Source organism: Carettochelys insculpta, chromosome 2, assembly GCF_033958435.1.
Source record: "Carettochelys insculpta isolate YL-2023 chromosome 2, ASM3395843v1, whole genome shotgun sequence".
NCBI lineage: Eukaryota > Metazoa > Chordata > Testudines > Carettochelyidae > Carettochelys > Carettochelys insculpta.
In genome coordinates this window covers 49,329,779-49,352,220 of record NC_134138.1, presented here as the reverse complement: position 1 = coordinate 49,352,220, position 22,442 = coordinate 49,329,779, and the positions used below count along the sequence as shown (strand labels likewise).

At 46.4% G+C, this 22,442-nt stretch overlaps 1 protein-coding gene across 1 annotated transcript in view; it reads right to left on the bottom strand.

The window, feature by feature from the left end:
* The window catches only part of TRIQK (triple QxxK/R motif containing), a 94,724-nt gene that overhangs the window by 4,278 nt on the left and 68,004 nt on the right, over window positions 1-22,442 (bottom strand). The window contains exon 3 of the mRNA XM_074985704.1: window positions 16,652-16,737. Coding sequence (XP_074841805.1) covers window positions 16,652-16,737 — 86 coding nt within the window. The remainder of the gene's footprint in view (window positions 1-16,651; window positions 16,738-22,442) is intronic.

Below are 22,442 nucleotides of genomic sequence, written 5' to 3'. Positions count from 1 at the left end.
ATCATGCCCCTTGAGCAGTATAGTCCATCGGACCTCAGAGGCCCCAAGCAGACATCACTGGGTCGATGGAAGAATCTGTCAACAAAGTAACTGTCTTTTGAGAAGATTGATTACCCATGACAATGGAAGAATCCTTCCCACTGGTGCAGTTAGTGTTTATACTGCACTGCTATTGTATTTTAAGTGTAGAATAGCCATACCTCATGGTGTCCCTAACCCTGAAGGAGTTAAAATTTTTACTAGCTCTGTGTTTTAAAATCAGGCCTCTGATTCTATAGGATAGCACTTTATTCTATAGGACAGCACTTTCATTTGCATTTACATAAATGTGTTTTACATTGAATAAGAATGTTGGAATCAATAATTAATCATATGTCACTTTATAAACTTTGAAATATTGCTACTTATTTGGTTTATGCTGTTTGAATTTTTGATCTATGAGAACTCATCAGATAATTTTCTACAGAGATGGCAATTTAATTTTTAAGTTGGAAGCAGTTTTGATCCAGAATACAGAGAGGGTATGTCTACACAGCAGCATTATTTCAAAATAACTTTGCTCATGTCTACACAACATAACCAATTTTTCAAAATAATTTCAGAATAGTGGTTGGCTTATTTCAAACTAGGGAAACCTCATTAAATAAGGAACAGTGCCTATTGCAAAATAGCTATTTGGAAAGAGGGGCTGGGCAGACAAGGAACAGTGTCTATTTCAAAATAAGCCATACTGCATCCAACGGCTCTATTTTGAAATAGGCTCTATTGCATGTAGATGCTATGTCAAAATGCATTTTGTGTGTAGTAGTGCTATTTTGAAGTCAGCTGCTCCGGAAAATCTCTTCCAGAATTACTTACTTCAAAATAACGCTGCTCTCTAGACATACCCAGAGACACAAGAGATGAAATAATATCTTTTATTGCACTAACTTTTGTTGGTGAAAGAGACAAGATTTTGAGCTTACACAGAGCTCTTCCTTGCCAACAGAAGTTGGTCCAATAAAAGATATGACCTCACCCATCTTCCTGCTCTAATTTACAGGAGATTTTTATTCTTTTAAACAAATGTTTAAACTGTTTGTATAACTATTCTTAGGATATTTGCTATAGGATGTAACGAGAATTTCCCATTGGAATTATAAAATAATTTGAACCATATCCTCTCATATTGTATGACAATTAAAAAAAGAATTACATCCAATTTACTTGCATATTAAATGAACTTGATTTTTGCTTTGTTGCAGTTGCAACTCTTCAGCATCTCAGAAGGGCATGGCAGCATCAGACAGGTTTCATTTATTTTCTTGTATCCACAGCTGTGCTCCCAGACCCATCTGGACACACAGCTACTAATATTAAGAGGCTGTAATGAACAAGTGACACACAACTGCAAATTCCATCTGTTCAGAAGAGTGGACAACAATACCACACAATGCAGTCACCATTCATACTGACAGAGAACAGTGTTAATTTTTTTCTCTCATTTGGATGCTACGCTTTACACCTTCTTGCAAGTTAACCTTTCTGCTTTTCCAACTCTTCACTCCACAATCATCCTTAGAAAATTCTGTGCCGTATGTAAAAAAAACCTGTTGGCAATGTTTTATAATGAAGAAGGATTTCCCCTACCGATTATAAGAAGAAACTGGGAATCAGAATTTCTGGATTCTATGCTCAGGTTATCTTATGGTTTATGTGACTTTAGAAAGGTATCTTTCTCTATACTTTAGTTTTGCCACTATGGGATGGGGATACATACTGCTACTTTTCTCAAGGGAGTATTAAGAAGGAGAAAGGAGACCTAGGCTACACCTACACTTGCCCCCTTCTTTGAAGAGGGCATGGTAATCAGGCTGACGGGAGACTACTAATGAAGTGCTGCGATGAATATGCAGCACTTCATTGGGCAAATTCTCTCTCACAGCAACTTCGAAGTGTCAAACTTCTAAGTGTCTGCATGCTGTGTAGCTGCAGGCACTTGAAGTACCCAAACTACTTCAAAGTGCCTTTACACCCCAAAATTTGTCAGCTGGTCCCTGACACCCCTCCACTTGCTGGAAGCAGGAAGCCTACCAGGGCTGGTGCCTCATCAGTTTCCTGGTTCCCCCACATTACATGGGAAAGAGAAGTTACTCACTTGTAGTAACGACGGTTCTTCGAGATGTGTCCCCGTGGGTGCTCCACAGTAGGTGTCGGGCTCACCCCGGCGCCGCAGATCGGAATTCTTCTAGCAGTTTCCTCTGGATCGCGCATGCACCGATGCGCGCCACTCCCTCAGTCATGTGTGCGATCCCGTCCCCGTCAGTTTCTTGACCAACCGCCCCAGCTGCTCCTGAAAAACACCGGACAGAGATCCGAAGCGGGGAGGACAGGCGGGTAGTGGAGCACCCACAGGGACACATCTCGAAGAACCATCGTTAGTACAAGTGAGTAACTTCTCTTTCTTCTTCGAGTGGTCCCCGTGGGTGCTCCACAGTAGGTGACTACCCAGCAATAACCCCAAGTAAGGAGGTGGGTACTCGATTCATGTGCAGCTTGCCCTTGAGAGGACTGCTGTCAACAGACGGGTATCCTCATCGAACACCCGATGCAGGGCATAATGCTTGGCGAAGGTGTCGTAAGATGACCAAGTCTCCACTCTGCAAATATCTTTCAACGCGATTCCCTTGAAAAAGGCCGTTGATGCCGCCACCGCTCTGGTGGAGTGAGCCCTGGGCGGAGCTAGCAAAGGGGTCTTCCGGAGCTCGTAGCACAGTTTTATACAGGACACAATGTGATTTGAAATTCTCTGGGAAGAGAGGCCTTCCCCTTTCGACCTGGGAGTGAGAGACACCAGAAGCCTGTCCGTTTTCCGGAAGGGCTTAGTTCTGTCTATGTAAAAGGCTAACACCCTCCTCACATCTAGGAGATGCAGGCGCGCCTCCTTGCTGGAGCTGTGAGGCTTCGGGTAAAACGAGGGTAATACTACTGGTTCGTTAATGTGGAACTCCGAGGAAACTTTCGGAACGAAGGCTGGGTGTAACCGAAAGATCACCGCTTCCTTTGAGAATACTGTGCAGGGAGGCGTTTCCATCACTGCTGCGAGCTCGCTCACCCTGAGGGCTGACGTAATCACAAGAAGGAAGGTCATTTTCATGGTAAGTAGTCGGAGGGGTACCGTGGCTAATGGTTCAAAGGGTGGTCCCGATACCGTGTGGAGTACCAAGTCCAAACTTCATGACGGTGGTAGCGGTTTTCGAGGGGGGTACAGGTTTACCAGCCCCTTCAGGAACCTTGTGATGATAGGATGGGCGAATGTGGTGGGCCCTTCCTCTTTGTGCCGAAAAGCTGATATAGCTGCGAGGTGGACCTTTAGCGAGGATAGAGAGAGCCCGTCTCGTTTGAGGTCCAGCAAGTATTCCAGAATTACAGTTATAGGGATGTCAAGAGGAGCTAACTGCTTGGAAGAGCACCAGGCGGTAAATTGTGTCCATTTCTGTTCGTAAGTCCTCCTGGTGGAGGTCCTTCAGCTACACTCTAAGACTTGCCTTACTCCCTCCGTACATGTGCTCTCTGAGGCGCTGAGCCATGGATTAGCCATGCTTGTAGGCGGAGTCCCTGAGGGTGTGGATGCACTATGGACCCCTGAGCCTGCGTAAGTAAGTCCAGCGCTACCGGTAGGGGGAGTGGCGGATGCTCCGACATGCGCAGAAGGAGGGGAAACCATCGTCGTCGGTCCCAGGTTGGAACTATGAGTATCGTGAGAGCTCTCTCCCTTCTGGCTTTCTGCAGAACCTTGTGGATAAGTGTTGTGGGGGGAAATGCGTAGAGAAGAGGGCCCTTCCATGAGATCATGAAGGCATCCCCTAGGGACCCCCGCCCTATTCCTGCTCTGGAGCAGTACTGAGGGCATTTCTGGTTGCGTTGGGTGGCAAACAAATAGACTTGGGGAAACCCCCAGGTGCGAAATATGCGTCAGAGCAGGTCGGAGCAGATCTGCCACTCGTACGTGAGTGCAAAGCGCCTGCTCAGTTGATCTGCCTTCACGTTGTGGACGCCAGGCAAGTACGAGGCTTTCAACATTATGTTGTTGGCAATGCACCAATTCCACAATCGGACTGCTTCTGTGCATAGCGCACGGGACCGTGCCCCTCCTTGTCGATTGATGTAAAACATGGTGGCGGTATTGTCAGTATTGATCCCGACTACTTTGCCATGCAGGTATTTCCGAAAATGTCTGCACGCATTGAACACTGCTCTGAGCTCCAGTATGTTTATGTGCAGTGTTTGTTCCGTGGGGGACCATAGCCCTTGTGTCACCTTGCTGCCAATGTGAGCGCCCCATCCTACGTGGGAGGCGTCGGTTGTAAGAAAAACAGAAATTTGTGGTTGGTGGAAGGGTACTCCCACTAGCAGGTTCTTGGGATCTGCCCACCACGCTAGTGACTTCCGTACCTCCGTCGTGGGTGATACTACCCTGTGAATGGTATCAGCTGCCGGTCTGTAAACGCTTGCCAGCCAATGCTGCAGGCTTCGCATGTGTAACCTGGCATTCTGTACCACAAACGTGGTGGCCGCCATGTGCCCCAACAGTTGCAGGCATGTTAGGATCGGCACCGTGGGGCTGTACATCATGACTTGTACCAAGGATTTGATGGTGCGAAAGCGGGCGTCGGGCAGGTATACTCTTGATGCAATAGAGTTTATGCGCGCCCCTATGAATTCTATATCTTGCGTGGGTTCAGTCTTTGACTTTGTGAGGTTGATAACTAGGCCCAGCAAAGTAAACGTGTTCGCGGTGACATGTATCATGCGTAGGACCTCTGCCTTTGAAGCCCCTTTCAGTAGGCAGTCATCCAGATATGGAAAAATAAACACGCCCTGCCTGTGCAGGTAAGCTGATACCACTACCAGGGTTTTGGTAAAAACTCTGGGTGACGAGGATAGGCCGAACAGAAGAACCCTGTATTGGAAATGCTCCCCGCCGACCATGAAGCGGAGGAAGCGTCTGTGTGCTGGGTGGATTGTTATATGAAGAGTAAGCGTCTTGTAAGTCAAGGGCTGCAAACCAGTCTCCATCGTCCAGTGCCGTAAGTATGGAGGCAACTATAATCATCCGGAAGCGCTGCTTGCGCAAGTATCAGTTGAGGCCCCGTAGGTCCAAAATCAGCCTCCAGCCTCCTGTTTTCTTCTCTGTTAGGAAGTATCGTGAGTAAAAACCTTTTCCTTGGAATTGTTCCGGTACTCTTTCCACCACCCCTATGAACATGAGGTGATCTACCTCCTGCTTCAGCCTCGCCTCGTGAGAAGGGTCCCTGAGAAGAGGCCGGGTGGGAGGTTTCGTCGGTGGTAGTGACTGGAAGGGGATCGTGTAACCCGTGGCTATAATTTCCAGCACCCATTTGTCTGTTGTGATGTTTTGCCATTGGGAGTAGAACAGTTTGAGGCGATGATGGAACATGAGGTGAGAGTGGCATTGAGAGATGGTGTTGATAGTGCAGTCCTCGACACACCCCTCACACGAGCTGCCTCTGGGCTTGCCCCGAGGTTGTGTGACTTTGTTGAGAATGTCGCCTGGGGGCCCTGTGCTGTTGCTGCTGTTGATGGCGCCCTTGGTCATAGCCTCGCTGATATTGTGCGTGCTGTGGTTGGTAAGCATAGCACCTTTGCTGAGGATAGAATTTCTTTTTCTTGGATGGAGGAGTGTAGATACCCAAGGTCTTAAGTGTGGCCCTCGAATCTTTGCTAGAGTGGAGGACCGAGTCGGTTGATTCTGCAAACAGCTTTTGCTTTTCGAAGGGAAGATCTACGATCTTCGCCTGTAGATCTCTGGGGATACCAGACGTCTGGAGCCAGGATTCCCTACGCATTACCACTGCTGCGGCTGTTGAGCGTGCCGCTGTGTCCGCCACGTCCAGGGCAATCTGAACTCCCGTTCGCGAGGCCGTGTGGCCCTCCTGGACGATCGCCTTTACCACTGGCTTCTTGTCCTCCGGGAGGAAATCCATGAGAGAGGTAAGTCTAGAGTAACTGTCAAAGTTATGGTTTGATAAATGTGCCGGGGAGTTTGCCACTCTCAGTAATAAGGTAGAGGAGGAGTAGACCTTTCTGCCGAACAGTTCTAATTTCTTAGCATCTTTATGTGACCCCCCTGATTTATACTGAGGCGTCTTTGACCTCTGTTGGGACGATTCGACCACCAAAGAATTGGGCTGTGGGTGGCTAAACAGGAATTCCATGCCCTTGGCTGGGATGAAGTATTTCTTATCCACCCTTTTATTCGTAGGCGGGATAGAGGCCGGAGTCTGCCATATGTTAGTGGCTGATTCCATAATGGCTTCGTCCAGTGGGATGGCGATTTTAGATGAAGCCGGGGGTCTCAAATTTTTCAGGAGTTTATGATGCTTTTCCTGCACCTCTGCTATTTGAATGTCCTGCGTGTATGCTACTCTTTTGAACAGCTCTTGGAATTTTTTAAGGTCATCCGGAGGGGAGATGTCCCCGGGGACAACAGCCTCATCTGGGGAGGATGAGGAGGAGCCGCCAGGATAAACCTCCTCCAACTCCTCTGGTTCCTGAGTTCGCTGGTATGTTTGCTCCTTCATGGGCTGTGAAGGAAAGTCTCGGGACTCTGGACCTATTTCTCCCTGGGACAACTGAGTTCCTCTCCCAGAGCGAGAGTGTATACGGGGGTGTTGGCGAGGAGCGGGTGGGGATCTGCCCCTGGATCTAGATCTCCGATGTCAGTGTTCAGTATGATGAGGATGGCCATAACAACACGGACAAGGGCCTGGTGATGGAGACCTGGACCACAATTGGAGTGTGTACCTATGATGTCTGGGAGAGCGGGATCTCCATGACAACATTGATAATGGTGATGCTGGTTTGTGATAGTACTCGTAGGGATCCATGCCCGAAAAGGGTGAAGGTGGCCTGAGCCAAGGCGAAGGTGGTTGGAGGAACGGAGAGGGGGGTCTGAAACAGGCCGGTGGAGTTGCCGCCCGGCGATGCGGCGTGTGTATCTCGGGGTCGGGGCTGGGTGATAATGGCATTGTAGCCATGTCCGGAGTTGGACTGAGATGCCGGGTTTTGGCCCTAGCTTTCCCCCGGCCCTGCAGGGTGGGCGCCGCACTCTCCCGTGCCAGGAATCCTGGCCCACTGTCGGTGCCACGCTCGGTGCCATCATACGCGGTGCCGTGCGGGTAGCTTCCTCCAGCGCCATTTGGCCCCGGGCTGGGTGCCCTTGTGCCGTCGGCGCCGCCGATTCCGGCGCTTGCCGTGCTGGCGCCTGCAGCGCCCTCGGTGCCGAATGTTGAATAGTCAGAGGCCCGGTCCCAGCCACGTGCGCGACCGTGCTGCCGCTTTCATCAGCCTGCGGTTCAGGGCTCTGCGTTCCGCTTGTCCTGCTCGCTGAAACCGCTGGCAAGGATCGAGCCAGGGAGAGTTTCTTCTTCTTTTGCACAGAGGGGGTCAAAGAAGCCGCCTTCCTTTTGTGTGACCCACAGGGTCCCTCTGTGTGAGGCTTCTCCGGTGGCTCAGGCTGAAGGGCCTTATCAAACAAGATCATTTTGAGCCTCATCTCTCTGTCCTTCCTGGCCCTGGCTGTGAGCTTAGCGCAGTGCGAACACTTCTGGGTAACATGGGACTCCCCCAGGCAACGAATGCACTTACTATGCCCATCAGAGGCCGGCATAGCCTCCGAATGACTCACACTTCTTAAACCCCGAGGAAGACATCCCGGTGAGTCTTTACTGTTAATAGGGTACTTAGCCGCTAATCACTGCGTTCTTCAAACAAATAACATTTACGACCTTTAGGGTAGTGGATGGCTTAACCAGCCTTCTTTGTCCGCTCCTCTCCCCTCCGTTCCTCTTCTCTCTTACTATCTTATTTTTTTTTTTGCTTCCTTTTTTTTTTTGTATAATAGTAAAAACAGCAAGCTAACAAGTAGAATTAACTGTCTTATCTGTCTCAGGCATTAGAGCCGGAGCGGATTCCGTCTGCAGCCATTGGTGGTTGAGAAGGAACTGGCGGGACCGGATCGTGCACGTGACCGAGGGCGCGCGAGGGAGTGGCGCGCATCGGCGCATGCGTGATCCAGAGGAAACTGCTAGAAGAATTCTGATCTGCGGCACCAGGGCGATCCCGACACCTACTGTGGAGCACCCACGGGGACCACTCGAAGAAGAAATTTGACTTCCATGAAGGTTGCAAGAACACAACCTCCACGTAAGTGGGGGGTTTACTGTAATGCTCATTCTATGACATGTTTTTGAGTGTGGAGGTGCTGACGAGAGAGAGGGAGAGAGAGAACAGAAAATATTTTCACAATATTTTGAAAGTATTACTCCATGAAGTTTAAGTATCTGAGGAGACTGGTGTATGTCTCTTCTCGCCCTCTCCTTAATCTACCATCTGCCACAGCATACACTCCTTCCAGAAAAAACAGCTCCCCTGCTGGTATTTGCAGGTACCCCTCTTCCACGCATCTCTGTACTGCAGCTACAGCTGTTAGCAAACTCAGAGGAGGACATCCAGGGCTTGTCTTCACTTCTACGTTCCATCCATTTAGATGTGCTATATCAATGATAAAATACTCTCCTGATAACATAATTATTCTACCTCAGTAAGAGGCAGAATTTATGTGAGAAGGAGAACATCTTCAGCTAACAGACTGCAATGTAGACACTGCTTCATGTAATTTACATTGAATAGAAGGGAACAACAAGAAGTCCTGTGGCACCTTGTAGACTAACAGATATTTTGGAGCATAAGCTTTCGTGGGCAAAGACCATGTGGGATGGAGATGGACTCCAAGCCGTTAGGAACATGATCTCTGATGAGACCGTGGCACAAATGGTGGCAGACCTTTACGACTTTGTCCTCACCCACAACTATTTCAGATTCGAGGACAAATTATACCTTCAAATCAGTGGCACTGCTATGGGCACCCATATGGCGCCACAGTATGCCAACATTTTTATGGCTGACGTGGAACAATATTTTCTCATTTCTCGTCCCCTAGCATCCCTCTTCTACCTGCGCTACACTGACAACATCTTCATCATCTGGACCCATGGAAAGGAGGCTCTTGAAGAGTTTCACCATGATTTCAAGAGTTTCCACCCCACCATCAACCTTAGGCTGGACCAGTCCACCCAAGAGATTCACTTCCTGGACACTACTGTGTAGATAAGCGATGATCACATAAGTACCACCCTATACTGAAAACCCATGGACTGCTATGCTTATCTACACACCTCCAGCTTCAATCCAGGGCATACTACATGATCCATTGTATACAGCCAGGCACTAAGGTACAACCATATTTGCTCTGATTCATCAGACAGAAACAAACATCTACAAGACTTTTACCAAGCTTTCCTCAAACTACCATACCCACCTAAGGAAGTGAGGAAACAGACTGAGAGACAGACAGGCCTCACAAGAAAAAACAGAGAACACCACTGACCGTCACATACAGTCCCCAGCTAAGGCTCTCCAACACATCTGCAACCCATCCTGAACAGTGATCTTTCACTCTCGCAGACCTTAGGAGGCAGGCCTGTCCTTGCCTACAGACAGCCTGCCAAGCTTAAACAAATCCTCACCAGCCACTATAGGTCACAAAACAGTAACTCCAAGCCTGGAACCAATCCCTGCAACAAACCCCACTGCCAACTCTGCTCACATATCTACACCAGTGATATCACCACAGGACCTAACACCAACCATACCATCAGGGGCTCCCTTACCTGAACATCTACTAATTTCATAATGCCATCATGTGCCAGCAATGCCCCACTGCAATTTACATTGGCCAAACTGGACAGTCTCTACGTAAAAGAATAAATGGACATAAACCAGACATCAGGAACGGTAATATACGAAAGCTGTGGGAGAACACTTCAATCTCCCTGGACACTCAGTAGCAGATTTAAGGGTGGCAGTCCTGAAACAAAGAAATTTCAAAAATCAAATGGAGAGAGAAATCTCTGAGCTGCAATTTATTTGCAAATTTGACTCTATTAACCAAGGATTAAACAGAGACTGGGAGTGGCTCACACCTCACAAAAGGAAGTTCCCTGCCCTAGGTGTTAACAGCTCCACATTAGACTGAGAATGGGCCATATCCCCTCCCCACCATCTTTTCTGACCTGTTTTTTCCTCTCTCCATACACACAACTGATAAAGGGCCTTTTCCACCCTGACTGAACAGACCTTGTCAGCTCTGGCCCTCCCTTTTACTGGGACCCCACTCTTTAAATACCTCTCTGAAACCACTCCCCCCATGCATCTGATGAAGCAGGTCTTTGCCCATGAAACTCCAAAATATGTTAGTCTATAAGGTGCCACAGGACTTCTTGTTGTTCTCCAAGATACAGACTAACAGTACTAACTCTTTGATAATTGAATAGAAGGGTATTTCTTCACATCCCTGATTGAGGCTGTCTATACGTGCAACTGACCAACAAAACTTTTCTGACTCCTGGGTAAAAAAAACCCACCCCAAATGACAAAAGTTTTGAAGTTGTGTGTGCAAGTTGAACACCACTTTGTCAGCAGAAGCACTCTCCTCCCAACAAAGCTAAAGCCGCTCATGAGGTACAGAAGTATTTAGTCCATAAAAGTGCTGACAAAAAGTATTCAAACATGCTGACTTTCAGCTGCAGGGCTGTGTTGACATAGCCTTGCTGCTAAAAGCTGAATACTGCAGACGCACCCTGACATAAGTTACATCAACTTAAGTCAGGGTGGGCAAAATATGGCCCGCAGGCTGAATCTGGCCTACCCAGCATTTCTATCCAGCCCCTTCAGCTGATTAACAGAGCATGCCAATAGCATATGTTTGGCTGTCCCTCCCCCACCTTGCTCTTTCCTGCAGGTGATCTGCTCCCAGGATCCTCCTGTTATCTGTGCAGGGGGTTGGGAGGAAAGAGGGGAGTGCTGAAGTCAGGATGCCCCCTGCCCCTGTACCCCATCTCTGCAAAGCATGGGTCAGGGAGAGGGACACAAAACAACTGAACCGCCCCAGTCTGAAGGATGCTGGGGGCAAAGGTGAATGCCTGACTTCAGAGGCAGTGCACTTTTTCTAGGATTTCTCCAGCAGCCAGCTCATGCTCTCTCTCTCTCTCTCCCCTCCCCCGACCCTTACTCCCATATACCTAGGATGACTGTCTGTCCTGTTTTCTGCAGGACAGCCCCATATTTTGGGCGCTGTTCTGGCATCCCAATTTATTTTGCAAAAGGTGGAGCCAGGAGCTGGGAGTCAGACTGCACGCTGGCTCAGCTGCCACCCAGCTTGCCCCAGCAGGGGCTGGAGCCACCTGTGTGTGTGCGTGTGACAGGGATCTGGGGCTCTGGGAAGTGGGGGTTGGAGTGGGAGCCGGGATTGGAGCCGGAGCTGTGGGGGTTGGAGTGGGGCTGCGGAGGTTACAGCAGGGACCCAGGCCAGGGGGTCTGGAGTGGGGCTGCTGGAGCTGGGGCCAGGGAGTTGAGCCAGGCTGGGGAGTTGGAGTGGGAGCCAGGGCAGGGAGTTTGAGTGGGACCACTGGAGCCACAGCCACGGGGAGGGTGAGCCGCTGGGGGAGTGGTGGGGGTGAACTGTGGCTGCAGCAGGGTTGGAGCCAGAGCTGTACGGCTTCCCCCAGCTGGGGCAGCTGGGAGATGGACCCGTGTGGCGGCGCGGGCTGCCACCCACAGCTCAGGGAAGCCAAGAGCCTTGCTGGTGGGGCAGCAGCTCTGTTCCCGGGGCCTCAGACAGGGGTGACCATCCGTCCCATTTTGGCCGACATGGGGGTCATTCCCCATGTCCCACATTTGGCCAGAGGAGATATGGTCACCCGACGTATACCCCATCTCTGCAGAGCAGGGAAGATGACAAAGCAGGACTGCTTTCCCTGTCTTAAAGACAGGGTACACGGCATCTCTCAGAAACTCATCCAGCAGCAGCCACCACCCACACACTGTCACATACCAGCACAGGTAGTCTGTGCCACATACACACACAACATGTGTCACAGAATCTCTCTCTCCCCACTACCCCATATACACATACTCTCTCTGCCGTCTCAGCCCTACACCTTCAACCTGAGTCTTCTCATCAACCTGTGGAACTTATTGTCAGGGGATGTTGTGAAGGCCCAAATTATAAATGGGTTAAAAAATTATGCCATAAATTCCTGGAGGGAGGTATTCCAGGATGCAAACCCATGATCTGGGTGTCCTAGCTGCTGACTGCCAGAAGTCAAGAGTAACATTCCCTCTTATGTTTTTCTACCCATGGGCAGAATAAATTTTGTTATGTGCACCAAGTCACTTGCAAATGTGCACCACCAACAGAAACACACTGCTGGCTATGAGTGGTTGTGGGTGCTTTGCTAATCAGCTGGGTGGCGCATGAATCTCTCTTGGGTGGCTGCCCAAGTGTTAGAGGGAACACTACAGGTTGCACCTCCCTGGTCTGGCATGGTCAGGACCTGACCAGTCCTGAACAAGAGAATTTTCTCGACCAGTGGATGTCCCCAGTATGGGTCCCAAGCCCAAGCTGCTGGGGGGGCTCTGGACCTGTGCTGCGCCCCCACCTCCACAGGGTTGCTGGGGAACACTGGCCCCGGCCCCGAACACTTTCTGGGAGATGCCAGCCCTTCCTTGCCCTGGCCCTGCTGGGGTACATTGGCTCTGTCTTGACCACCTCTCTGGGCTCTCTGGTGCAGGAGCATCCCTGGTCCTGCCGAACTAGAGACCGCTCGTTTTAGGAGTTCTCAAGAGTGGATGACAGGGGATTGATTACTTGATGATTGCCTGTTCTGTTCATTCCCTCTAAAGCACCTGGCAATGGCCATTGTCATATGACAGGATACTGGGCTACAGGGACCTTTGATCTAACCCGGTTTGGCCATTCTAATCTTTTTAGGCTCTCAACTCTGTGTACTGTGCCATGCACTAAATATGCCCATTCCCAGTGCTCCCGGTAAGATGAGCATTTGGCCAGCTGCCCAGGAGAGTTTCAAATGCTGCCCAACTGATCAGCAGAGTGCCTACAGCTGATAGCATGTGTCTCTACTGGTGGTGCACATCCACACATACCTCGTGCACATAAAATTTATTCTGCAATAGATGGAAAAAAATAGAGGGAACATTGCTCCTCACCTAGTATCTGTATTGTATGCTGTGTCATGCACTGAACATTTTCCCCCTCCTACTATCAGCCCTGTGGAACCATATTCTGAAAGAGAGATGGAAACAGTCGCATTATGCAGTGGGGAAGAGATGAAGTGTTCCACAAATCCCTCACTGCGTGCTCTGATTGCCCTTTTCTTCTCCACACACACTCTCCTGCACTATTTTGACTGCCTTCTTTCCTCAGTAATCAGTGAAGGAGGAGTGGTGAGCCCCATCCCCACTGCTAGAGCCAGTATGGGTAAAGCGGAGAGTTCCGGGTTTCTTCCCCTGAGTAAGAGCTAGAAGAGGGAAGGAAATCTTTAAGCAATCTTCCTTGGAGGTGCTATGGAAAGGAATTGTGGGGGACATTTGCAGAAGATGAAGTGGGAGGGCACAGATGGCTCACCTCCCTTCCCCACTCAAGTCTACCACTGTTACCCCCACACCAACGACTCTGCTCTGCCAGCACTCCTGAGTGCTCAGAGAGCAAAGGTCCCTTTGAGGATGAGCCTTCCTTCACAGATTGCTCCAAGAAAACTACATTTCTGGAAATCCTGTACCGCATCAAAACTCTAGTCACCAAACTGGGGTTTTCAAAAAACACTTTGATCGTTTACACTAATTCAGGCCACTATCTAGGGTGTGTGCACAGCCCTAAGATGGCAAAGGGCAAAGAACTATCCTGCACTATCCTTCCAACCTCCTTACCTTTTTCACTGTTCCCATGTCCCCATATTTCCCTTCACTGTTCTGACCTGCTCTAGTTGGTAGTTCTGAATCAAGGAAGTATATAATCCACGTTTCGAGCAGTTGATGGGAAGGGGTGGGACAAAGCTCTGTATCTGGAAGCCTTGACTCAGCAACTTGCTCTCCTTTTGATCCCACGTAGTTCCATTTCATGGACACAGGTGAAAATCAAGTCATATTACCCCAGCCATTCATGATCTTTCATATTCTCTTTATTTAATATAAAAATCCTTGATAGTATTTTTGAAGTACAATCAGAGCCTGAATGTGAATATTAGAACATATTTCATAAAAATATTTCTCTCAAACTAGACATTTTGGTTTCAGAGCAAAACTTGCTTGCAGAATGCAGTCAAAGATCAACGTCACACACATAACACATTCTCTAAACGCTGCTAAGAGTAGGGCTCTCAAATTCACACTGCCTGGGTGCTGCTCAGGTTCAGTCACCACAGCATGTAATACATTTATTGTGACAAGAGACTGCTTGCCAATCTTCTGGCTTCAACAGGGCCCTAGAACTGCTATGAATGTGCATTTAGCTCTGGGTGCATCAGTTTGGAATGCAATGAACTGTAGTTACCAACTTTACTCTTATTAACTTCTTCGGTGTTGCTTCACCAAAAGGACAGTGGGTTCCATATATTAGGTACAGTAAACACTCAGCAACTGAGGCCAGTTTGGGGAGTACCAGAGCTAGATGCTGATCTCCGGGTGCAAGAATACTTAGGTGAACCAGGTGATTTTAGAAACTTTTAATTTTTTTTTTCTTGGGGGGGGGGGGGTGGTTAGTGAAACTTTGCTCATATGACCACAAGCTAGATCTTTAACACTACCCACCAGGGCCCTCATAAGACACAGCAAATTTAAAGACAATTTAATTAAGCATACAGATTTTGAGAACTTACAATAATCATCCCTTATTCAGCAATGTTCAATCTTAACTTTAGCAGAGCTGGTGCTCTGCTAGATGACAATATGTTACAGCAGAAACATGTTGCTGCATAAAATTCTCTCTTATTTTCCTCAGTCACTAATAGTTGTACTTAAGATCCTCTGTACCTTTATTCTCAGTTCTGTATACTTTTAAAGTAACAATTATGCAATACAAGAAAAAATTGAGTGATGCAGTTTCTGAGAACGCAGCTATTCTCACCTGTAAAAAATATTTAACAAAACTTCAAAAACAAAACAAACCAACAAAAAAACCCCACTCACTGGGGATTTAAGAAAAAATAAACTGAGAACTGAATGTACAATAAAAATGAGCAGGTAGAACATCAGTTTTAAAAGGTCACCTCACAGAATTTAAAAGAAAAAGAAGAGTAAAACTTAATAAGGCCATGGCTACACTATAGCCTATGTTAGCAAAATTGTATATTGCCCAGGAGTGAATATTGCACCTCCTGAGGGATATAAGTTACACCGACTTAAGTTTGTGTGCACAGCTGTATGTCAGCTACGCAGTTCAGACTGCTCACAGAGGTGGCCTTTTCTTCATTCCAATGGAACAGATCGTTCCCATTGTCACAGAGTGTCTTCAGCAGATGCACTGCAGTGGCACAGTACAGCTGTGCTGCAGCAGCACTATATGTACAGACATACCTTAAGAAAGAAAGAAACTAAACTACAAAAGTTACTAATCAATTTTTTAAGCAAAAAAGTCAGTCTACTTTTTCTCATTAAAAACTGACACATGGCACTAACTGAGGAGATTATGTTGTGAAAACATACTGCATCGTACAGCAATGCTTGATCGAGATTAGCAATCAGGAGTAAAGGGAAAGTACTGTTTCATGATTATAATAGCAAATTCTGGAAGACAACCAAATACATCATCTGGCAGCTCAACAGCTGTTACAGCTTGGTAGTAATACCTTGGCATTTGCTACAAATTATAACTTGAAAAAATTGATTTCTCATTTGCCAGAAACAAGAATTTGTTCTCCTTTTAACATTTCTCAGTTTCTTTCAATAGAAAAGTTAGATTTTTGAGCCATTTTTTATTCTGCACATTTCTCAGCATGGGTGCCAAGTTAACTTATTATTGTATTTTGATACAAAAATAAATTTGGTGGATAAATATTGCAAGCAACTTAAATAAACGACCTGCTTAGCCAAATTCCATCATAACCGCACAATGCACAATACAGAATATTTATCTTTCAAGTTACTATTTTTTTGCCCTTTCTATTTAGTCACAATTATACTACACACACACACACACACAAAAACAGAAATCTTCCAAGCAGTTTGAAGCTCAGCACCCTACTCACTGTTTTGTTTGTTTCTTTGTTTGGTTGTGAAAGCAATCCTTTTCCATGCTGGAGTCAAAGTGGACAGATGTAGCATATCATATCTTAGACTTATTAATGATGAGACTACACCGGTATTTTTTATACACAATTCCTGGATATGACATAGTAGAAGGTGGCAGCTGCTATGATATTTCGTGTAACTATATAAAACCATTAACACTTTTTTGTTTACACAGGACCAGTCTAAAAATCCTGTACATAAACATACAATATTTCGCTGGCACTGTTAAATAAAAGTATACTTCATCTCAAGAACATTTAATGTCTTCTGGAGTTTCAGTTATTTGAAGGTTAAATAAAAGCGATCCCTCATAAATATTTTAGATTCTGGCATTCCACTCAGATCTTGAAGTGTCAAACAATCTCTCAAAAATCAATATCACTCAGTACATCTATGGGGAAAGGAAACTCAACACGGTGTAAGCTATCAAACAGATACCTACCTTTATGCCCAGTGCAGTTTTCTTGGCCTCTGCTTTTAATCTTGTTGCTCTTAACACTGGCTTGTTTTTCTTGTAATCTTGTTTTCCTAAAGGTAGAAAAAAGTTAATGTAAATGATGCACTGAAGATAAGGTACATCTGGAATTATTTTAGCTTCAGTGGTAGAGCTAAAATTTTAGAGTTCAGTGACAGATAGTTGTGACTCAAGGACAGAATGAACAGCAGGTTCAACAGTGGTCTTTAACAACCAGAAAACCGAGACAGTAGTTGAGCCAGATAGTCCTGTGAGCTACAACAATGCAAATTATGATAGGCCTCCAATGGTATGTTACTTACTATAATGGTACTGTCCAATAGCCATCCAATAACACATATGCAGAAAATACAATCCCATCAACACCAGACTATTCACCATCTATTCGTACCCAGTGGAGAGATCCTCTTTGTGGTGTATGGGGATACTCCCCTTATATAAATTCTCCTATTCTGAACAGCCCTATTTTAGGGATTAGATATTACGAAGACCCTCTGTTCTTGGGCAAAGTCATATATAAAGCAGGAATAGCTCAGTGCTTCAAGCACTGTCCTTGTAAACCAGGGGTTCTGAGTTTACTCCTTGTTGAAGCGTCTAATGTATTTCATGATACCAGTTCTCAAGAACCTCTGAGCAGGTTAGATAAACATCTGTCAGGAAAGATGTAGGTGGTGATAGGCTCTGTTGTGAGTGCAGGGTATTGGACTCAATAACCTCTTGAGGTCCCTTCCAGCTCCATGTGAATCATCACGATGAACCTGATGCCAGAAGAATGGCACAGCACCAGAATGTGCTGTCAGAGGAAAGCAAATGCCAATAAATTTATTAAGACAACATATCACAAAGAAATACTTTTCTCCATTAGAGTTCAGGGCACGTGGAGCTTTATACTACAGGAATGGCTGACCTCCTATGATAAGATGGCACCAAAGAGCAAGATAACAGCCATTTTCTAAAGCACTCAGAGTAACAACCCAAAGGATATTTCACGAAAAGAGGGGAAACAGCACCAGCAGGGGTTTCTACCCTCAAAGTTTTATAATATCATGGTTTGTTATGCAATGGTTAAGCAGCTGTCAGAATTTCCATTATAAATTGCAGGAATTTATAACTCATAAAAACTCACTCCAGGGTAAAATTTGGCACAGAACTATCCCAGCTTGGAATATTTTTCAGCCAAAATTTCAATAAAAGTGATGCAGCTGTTTCAAACATACTTGTGAACAAACTACAGAAAGGTATCCATTTGGGATATCTTAAGCACCAAAAATAATTCAGCTTAAAAAAAAAGATAATTGAGAATTGCTAGCTCAAGTTTCAACTCTCATGACTCAAATTCTCTGTCATGGCTTCCATGGTAAATAAAACAGAACAACCAGCAGAATGACTTCTATCCAAATATATGTTTTTCCAGTGATGAAACAGAATTAGTTAAGGAGAACTATGCAGTTTTCAAAAAGCACAAGGAACCAGAAGCTACCAATGTCAACAACTGAAATCCCCCAATTTACAGATATTCCCTCTGAAGGGTAAACAACAAAGGTGACTGATGCTGGTGTAAATATTTCATTTAGGGGAAGTATGTACTCTTTTTGACTATAGTTCATTTGACAGGATCAAATCTACTACTACAAGCTGAAAGTCTGCTACTGCTTGTAACAAGGTGACCATTTACTGCAGGCTCCTTCATGGTCAGGTGTTGGCTTTTCAGGCACACTGCCACTTTTGGCCCCCTCTTGCAAGTGACATAAGAACTGCACAGGTTTTCACCTACTTGGGCATGGTTTAATAAAATAAACAATTCTCAGAGTTACACAATAAAACACACATAGCAGACCATACTGAGCTCTGGTGCTTTCTTTCGCACCCAGACCTCTTTTTCTGTCCCAACCTGTTTGCTCAGGTCTGGTCACCAGGAGAAAAGTAAGTCGAATTTAAGGAACTAAGTTTGATTTTTATAAAATCTCCACCTACACCCCAGAGCTCAACAGGTCAATTTTGAGTGACTCTAAGATCATCTTCCGTAATGCTGCTTTCCCCACTGCAGTAACTCAAGAGGTCAAATTTGCAAAGTCAAACTATACAAGTGGAGATTGAACCATTATTAAGATTAATTTTATTAGCCTTTAAATATCCCACAATGCCCCGGGAGGTGTCCTTTCAGGTCATTATTCCACCCCTGCTGATCTCCAGGTGTTCAGAAAGTAGGAAACAGTAACCCTAGCATTTTGAATTAATTTCTCTATGATTAGCATGGCGCTCACATCTAGCCACTTTAGAGAACCCCAGCATGGAGCCATCAGGACAGCCAGGTTTGTAGTTCGGCTGGCAGGCTAGCCCCCGCCCCATTTCACCACATGGCAGCTTGGCTGTGAGGACCAGACGGGGGGCAGCATGTCCTGCACGGGGTGAAGGCTTCTTTCCTGCACAGCATATAGCAGGATTGGCTGAGCTACTGTTTTCTGTGCTTCACATTTGTATGTGACTGCCTCCCTCCAACACAGGTGCTATGCTGGCAGTGCAGTGCAAACCATGCTTTCCAGGGAGCAGCATGTCCTGGCTTGCATGGGGTGAAGGCACCCAAGCGGGAAATATTTTCAGGGACTGTCAATGGGGGAAAGGCTCCCCCAACAGCAAAGATTTTCAGGGGCTTGCTGGTCCATATAAGGCAACGCCCGCCAGGGCCAGACCCCATAATGCTCAGCTGAGGCACCTGTTAACGTGGTGCTGTCACGTGGAAGCAGGGGAACTATATTCTGGTGAAAGCACCATGTTAACAAGTGCCTCAGCTGGACCCTGTCAGCTGAGCTTTGGGGAGCTAGCCCCCCTGCGTCAATGTGACAGCACCATGTTAACAGGTGCCTCATCTAGCCCTTGCCAGCTGAGCACTGGGGGGGCCAGCCCAGCTGCATATATCTTCTGGGCTGGCCCCCTCGCCTAGGTACATCGCTACAGTACTCACCCTTCCCAAAATGTGTGGCTCAGGGGAGCCACACCACCTCAGCAGAGGGCTGATAGCAGCATTTTTACTGGGGGGAAAACAGCTCCCTGACATGCTGCTCTGCCCTGTGAAAGGTGTTCTTTCACTAGGGGAAAACTGAGGCACCTGTTAACATGGCACAGTCAGCTGAAGCGCAGATGCCTTAATATGCGGGATTGACCACATTCTCCACGGTTCAACTTTCCTCAACTTTTCTGTTGTCTATTACTTCCTGAACTTTGCCAGATGTCTACTTCTGACAGGCTTCACTGAAAGCAAATACATTTACAGGTTTCCTGAAATGCTTGTAGATTATTGTAGTCTGAGCATATTTGCTGATCCTTTTGGCTACTGGACACCAGGGGAAAACGGAGGCACCTGTTAACATGGTACAGTCAGCTGGAACACAGACACCCTAATATGTGGGACTGACAACACTCTCAAGGGTTAAAAGGATTGCACTTTCCTCAACTTTACTATACTCTACCACCTCCTCAAATTTGTCAGTCCACTGTGGGGGGCAGACTGGCACATAAATAGCCAGTTCTGAGGGCGACAATCAGGGTCAGGCTTTGGAAAAATGGCTGTTTGTTTTCCATGGCAGGGGGCATGAGGGCAGTGCACTCTGGGATGATGACACCACACACCCACAACCACTTGCGGTGCATTTTTTCCTATAACACACTGGCAGAAAAAAACCCAAAATGCAATGAGGCTACAGGAACTGTGGGATAGGTGCCAACAATGCACTGCTGCAAAAGTTGAACTTAGGCAATGTAGTGGGGGTGCACTACATCGGCTTTGTGAGCAGGTATGGACATACAACTTCGACTTTACAAAAACTAGTGTAGCACAGTCGACTTTCACACATTTGACTTTATTCCCAAGTGCAGACACACCCCCAGTCTTCTAGTACTCACCCGTAGGACCTCAAACTTCTAGCTCCAAACTCATCCCAAGTTTTCCCATAGAAGCCTGATGCTCAGGTCATCCCCTGCAAGAGCCCTTCACATAACTTCCCATCTCTCTATGCTTTCTTGAGCTTTCCCAAACCACTGCAGCCTACTGTTCATTATAAAGAAATCACCCTGATCTTTCCCAACTTTGGTTCATTCTGGAATCAGGAGCTCCAACAAACCTGATCATAAAAGTTGTACCACCTTGTTACATTGCTATTTCCATCAGCTCAAACACTTTGACACTATTTACTCCAGTAATATGACTATTGATGAGGCTAGACTGCAGTTACATAGAGAATGTTTCCAGGGTTATATCAAAATTGACATGAACAACTAAAATCACGTATATAACAAACATTTTAATACTGACTATGCAGCTGTTAATTCTCCAAAACTACACATCTGTTATTAATTTACCACTTCTTGCTAAATACAACAGCCAGAAGAAGAAAAAAAAACATGCTGGAGAAGAGTGCTGAGTCCACCAAATGCAAAAGTTTTTAAAAAGCATCTGTTTGGTTTTTTGCAATGAAAACCAGATTCTCCAACTGTACTTTAAAAAAAAAAAAAAACTCTTTAAATAGCTGAACTTTCTAAAGTCTTAAGAAAGACTTCTGCACAGGCCTGCACAGAAGTAAGAAATGCAAAGTCCCTGGCACAGAGAACTGACAGTTATCACCTGTAACACATTGAATGGATACCTAATATAAGTTTCTTAAGTCCTTTGGGTCTATAAATTCAACAGGTTGGCATATGCAGTTACATGTGTCTAATTCCTTCCTGTTTCATCTTGCACACTCTACAAACTCTCTGTAAACATATCAGTCATCATCGGTCTCAGCTGTTTCTTCTTCCCAGGAAGTGACAGTCAAAACCAGTTAAGATGGACTCATCAAACAAAGCCACATTTGTCTCCAACTCACCCTCTATTTGAAAGGCACTGAGCTCCTAAGGCAGAGAAGCAGCACAGGACGGAGGTGGAATATTCCAGACTAAATCCAAGCTTGCGTATTGTTTAAGTAAAACCCTTTTTCATCTCTTCTCCATTATCTTCTGTAGAGTGGGAGGGTCCCTGGTCCTCCACAGTTACCAGAAGACAACCATGGTATGTTGCAATAATGAGGTTCACAGAGAAATGCTTCCTGAAGTTCTCTAGCTTCTGCTTTTAAGTTTAAGGCATGCCTCGTTCTGTGTGTCTTCAAACTACATGTCAAAGTGAATGCATCCCTCTCCTTAGAGAAGCAGTAATGAAAGGAAAAGAGGCCTTCCACTCCAATGGGTAAGGAAGGTGGAAAATGAAGGAGATCTGTGAAAGCTGTAGCAAGGAGGCAGAGATTTGTTTCACCAGAGCACTGGAGCTCAGGACACAAATGACTGTTAGAGAAGTTTGGTTATGGCCTCAGGCAGCTGGCCTTTTTGGATCTAGAGATAACACAGTTACTTACTTCCATAACTGGTATTCTTTGAGATGCATGGTTCATGTCCACTCCAAAGTAGATGTATGTGAATGCACGTGCCAAGTTGCCAGAAAATTCTTCCCCTAGCGGGTAGCTGTTGGATTAGTGCAGCACCCCCGGGAGTGGTGCTGATATAGTGCCCAATATGAACACCACTTGCCACTCCCCCACTACTCAGTTCCTTCTTGCTGCCTACTCTGACAGTGGGGAAAGGCAGGAGGGTTTTGGAATGGACATGAACAACACATCTCAAAGAACACCAGTTATAGAGGTAAGTAACTGTCTTGTCTTTGAATGATTGTTAATGTGCATTCCAATGTAGGCGAATGCAAGCTGACGTTAGGAGGTGGGGTTGAAGCTCT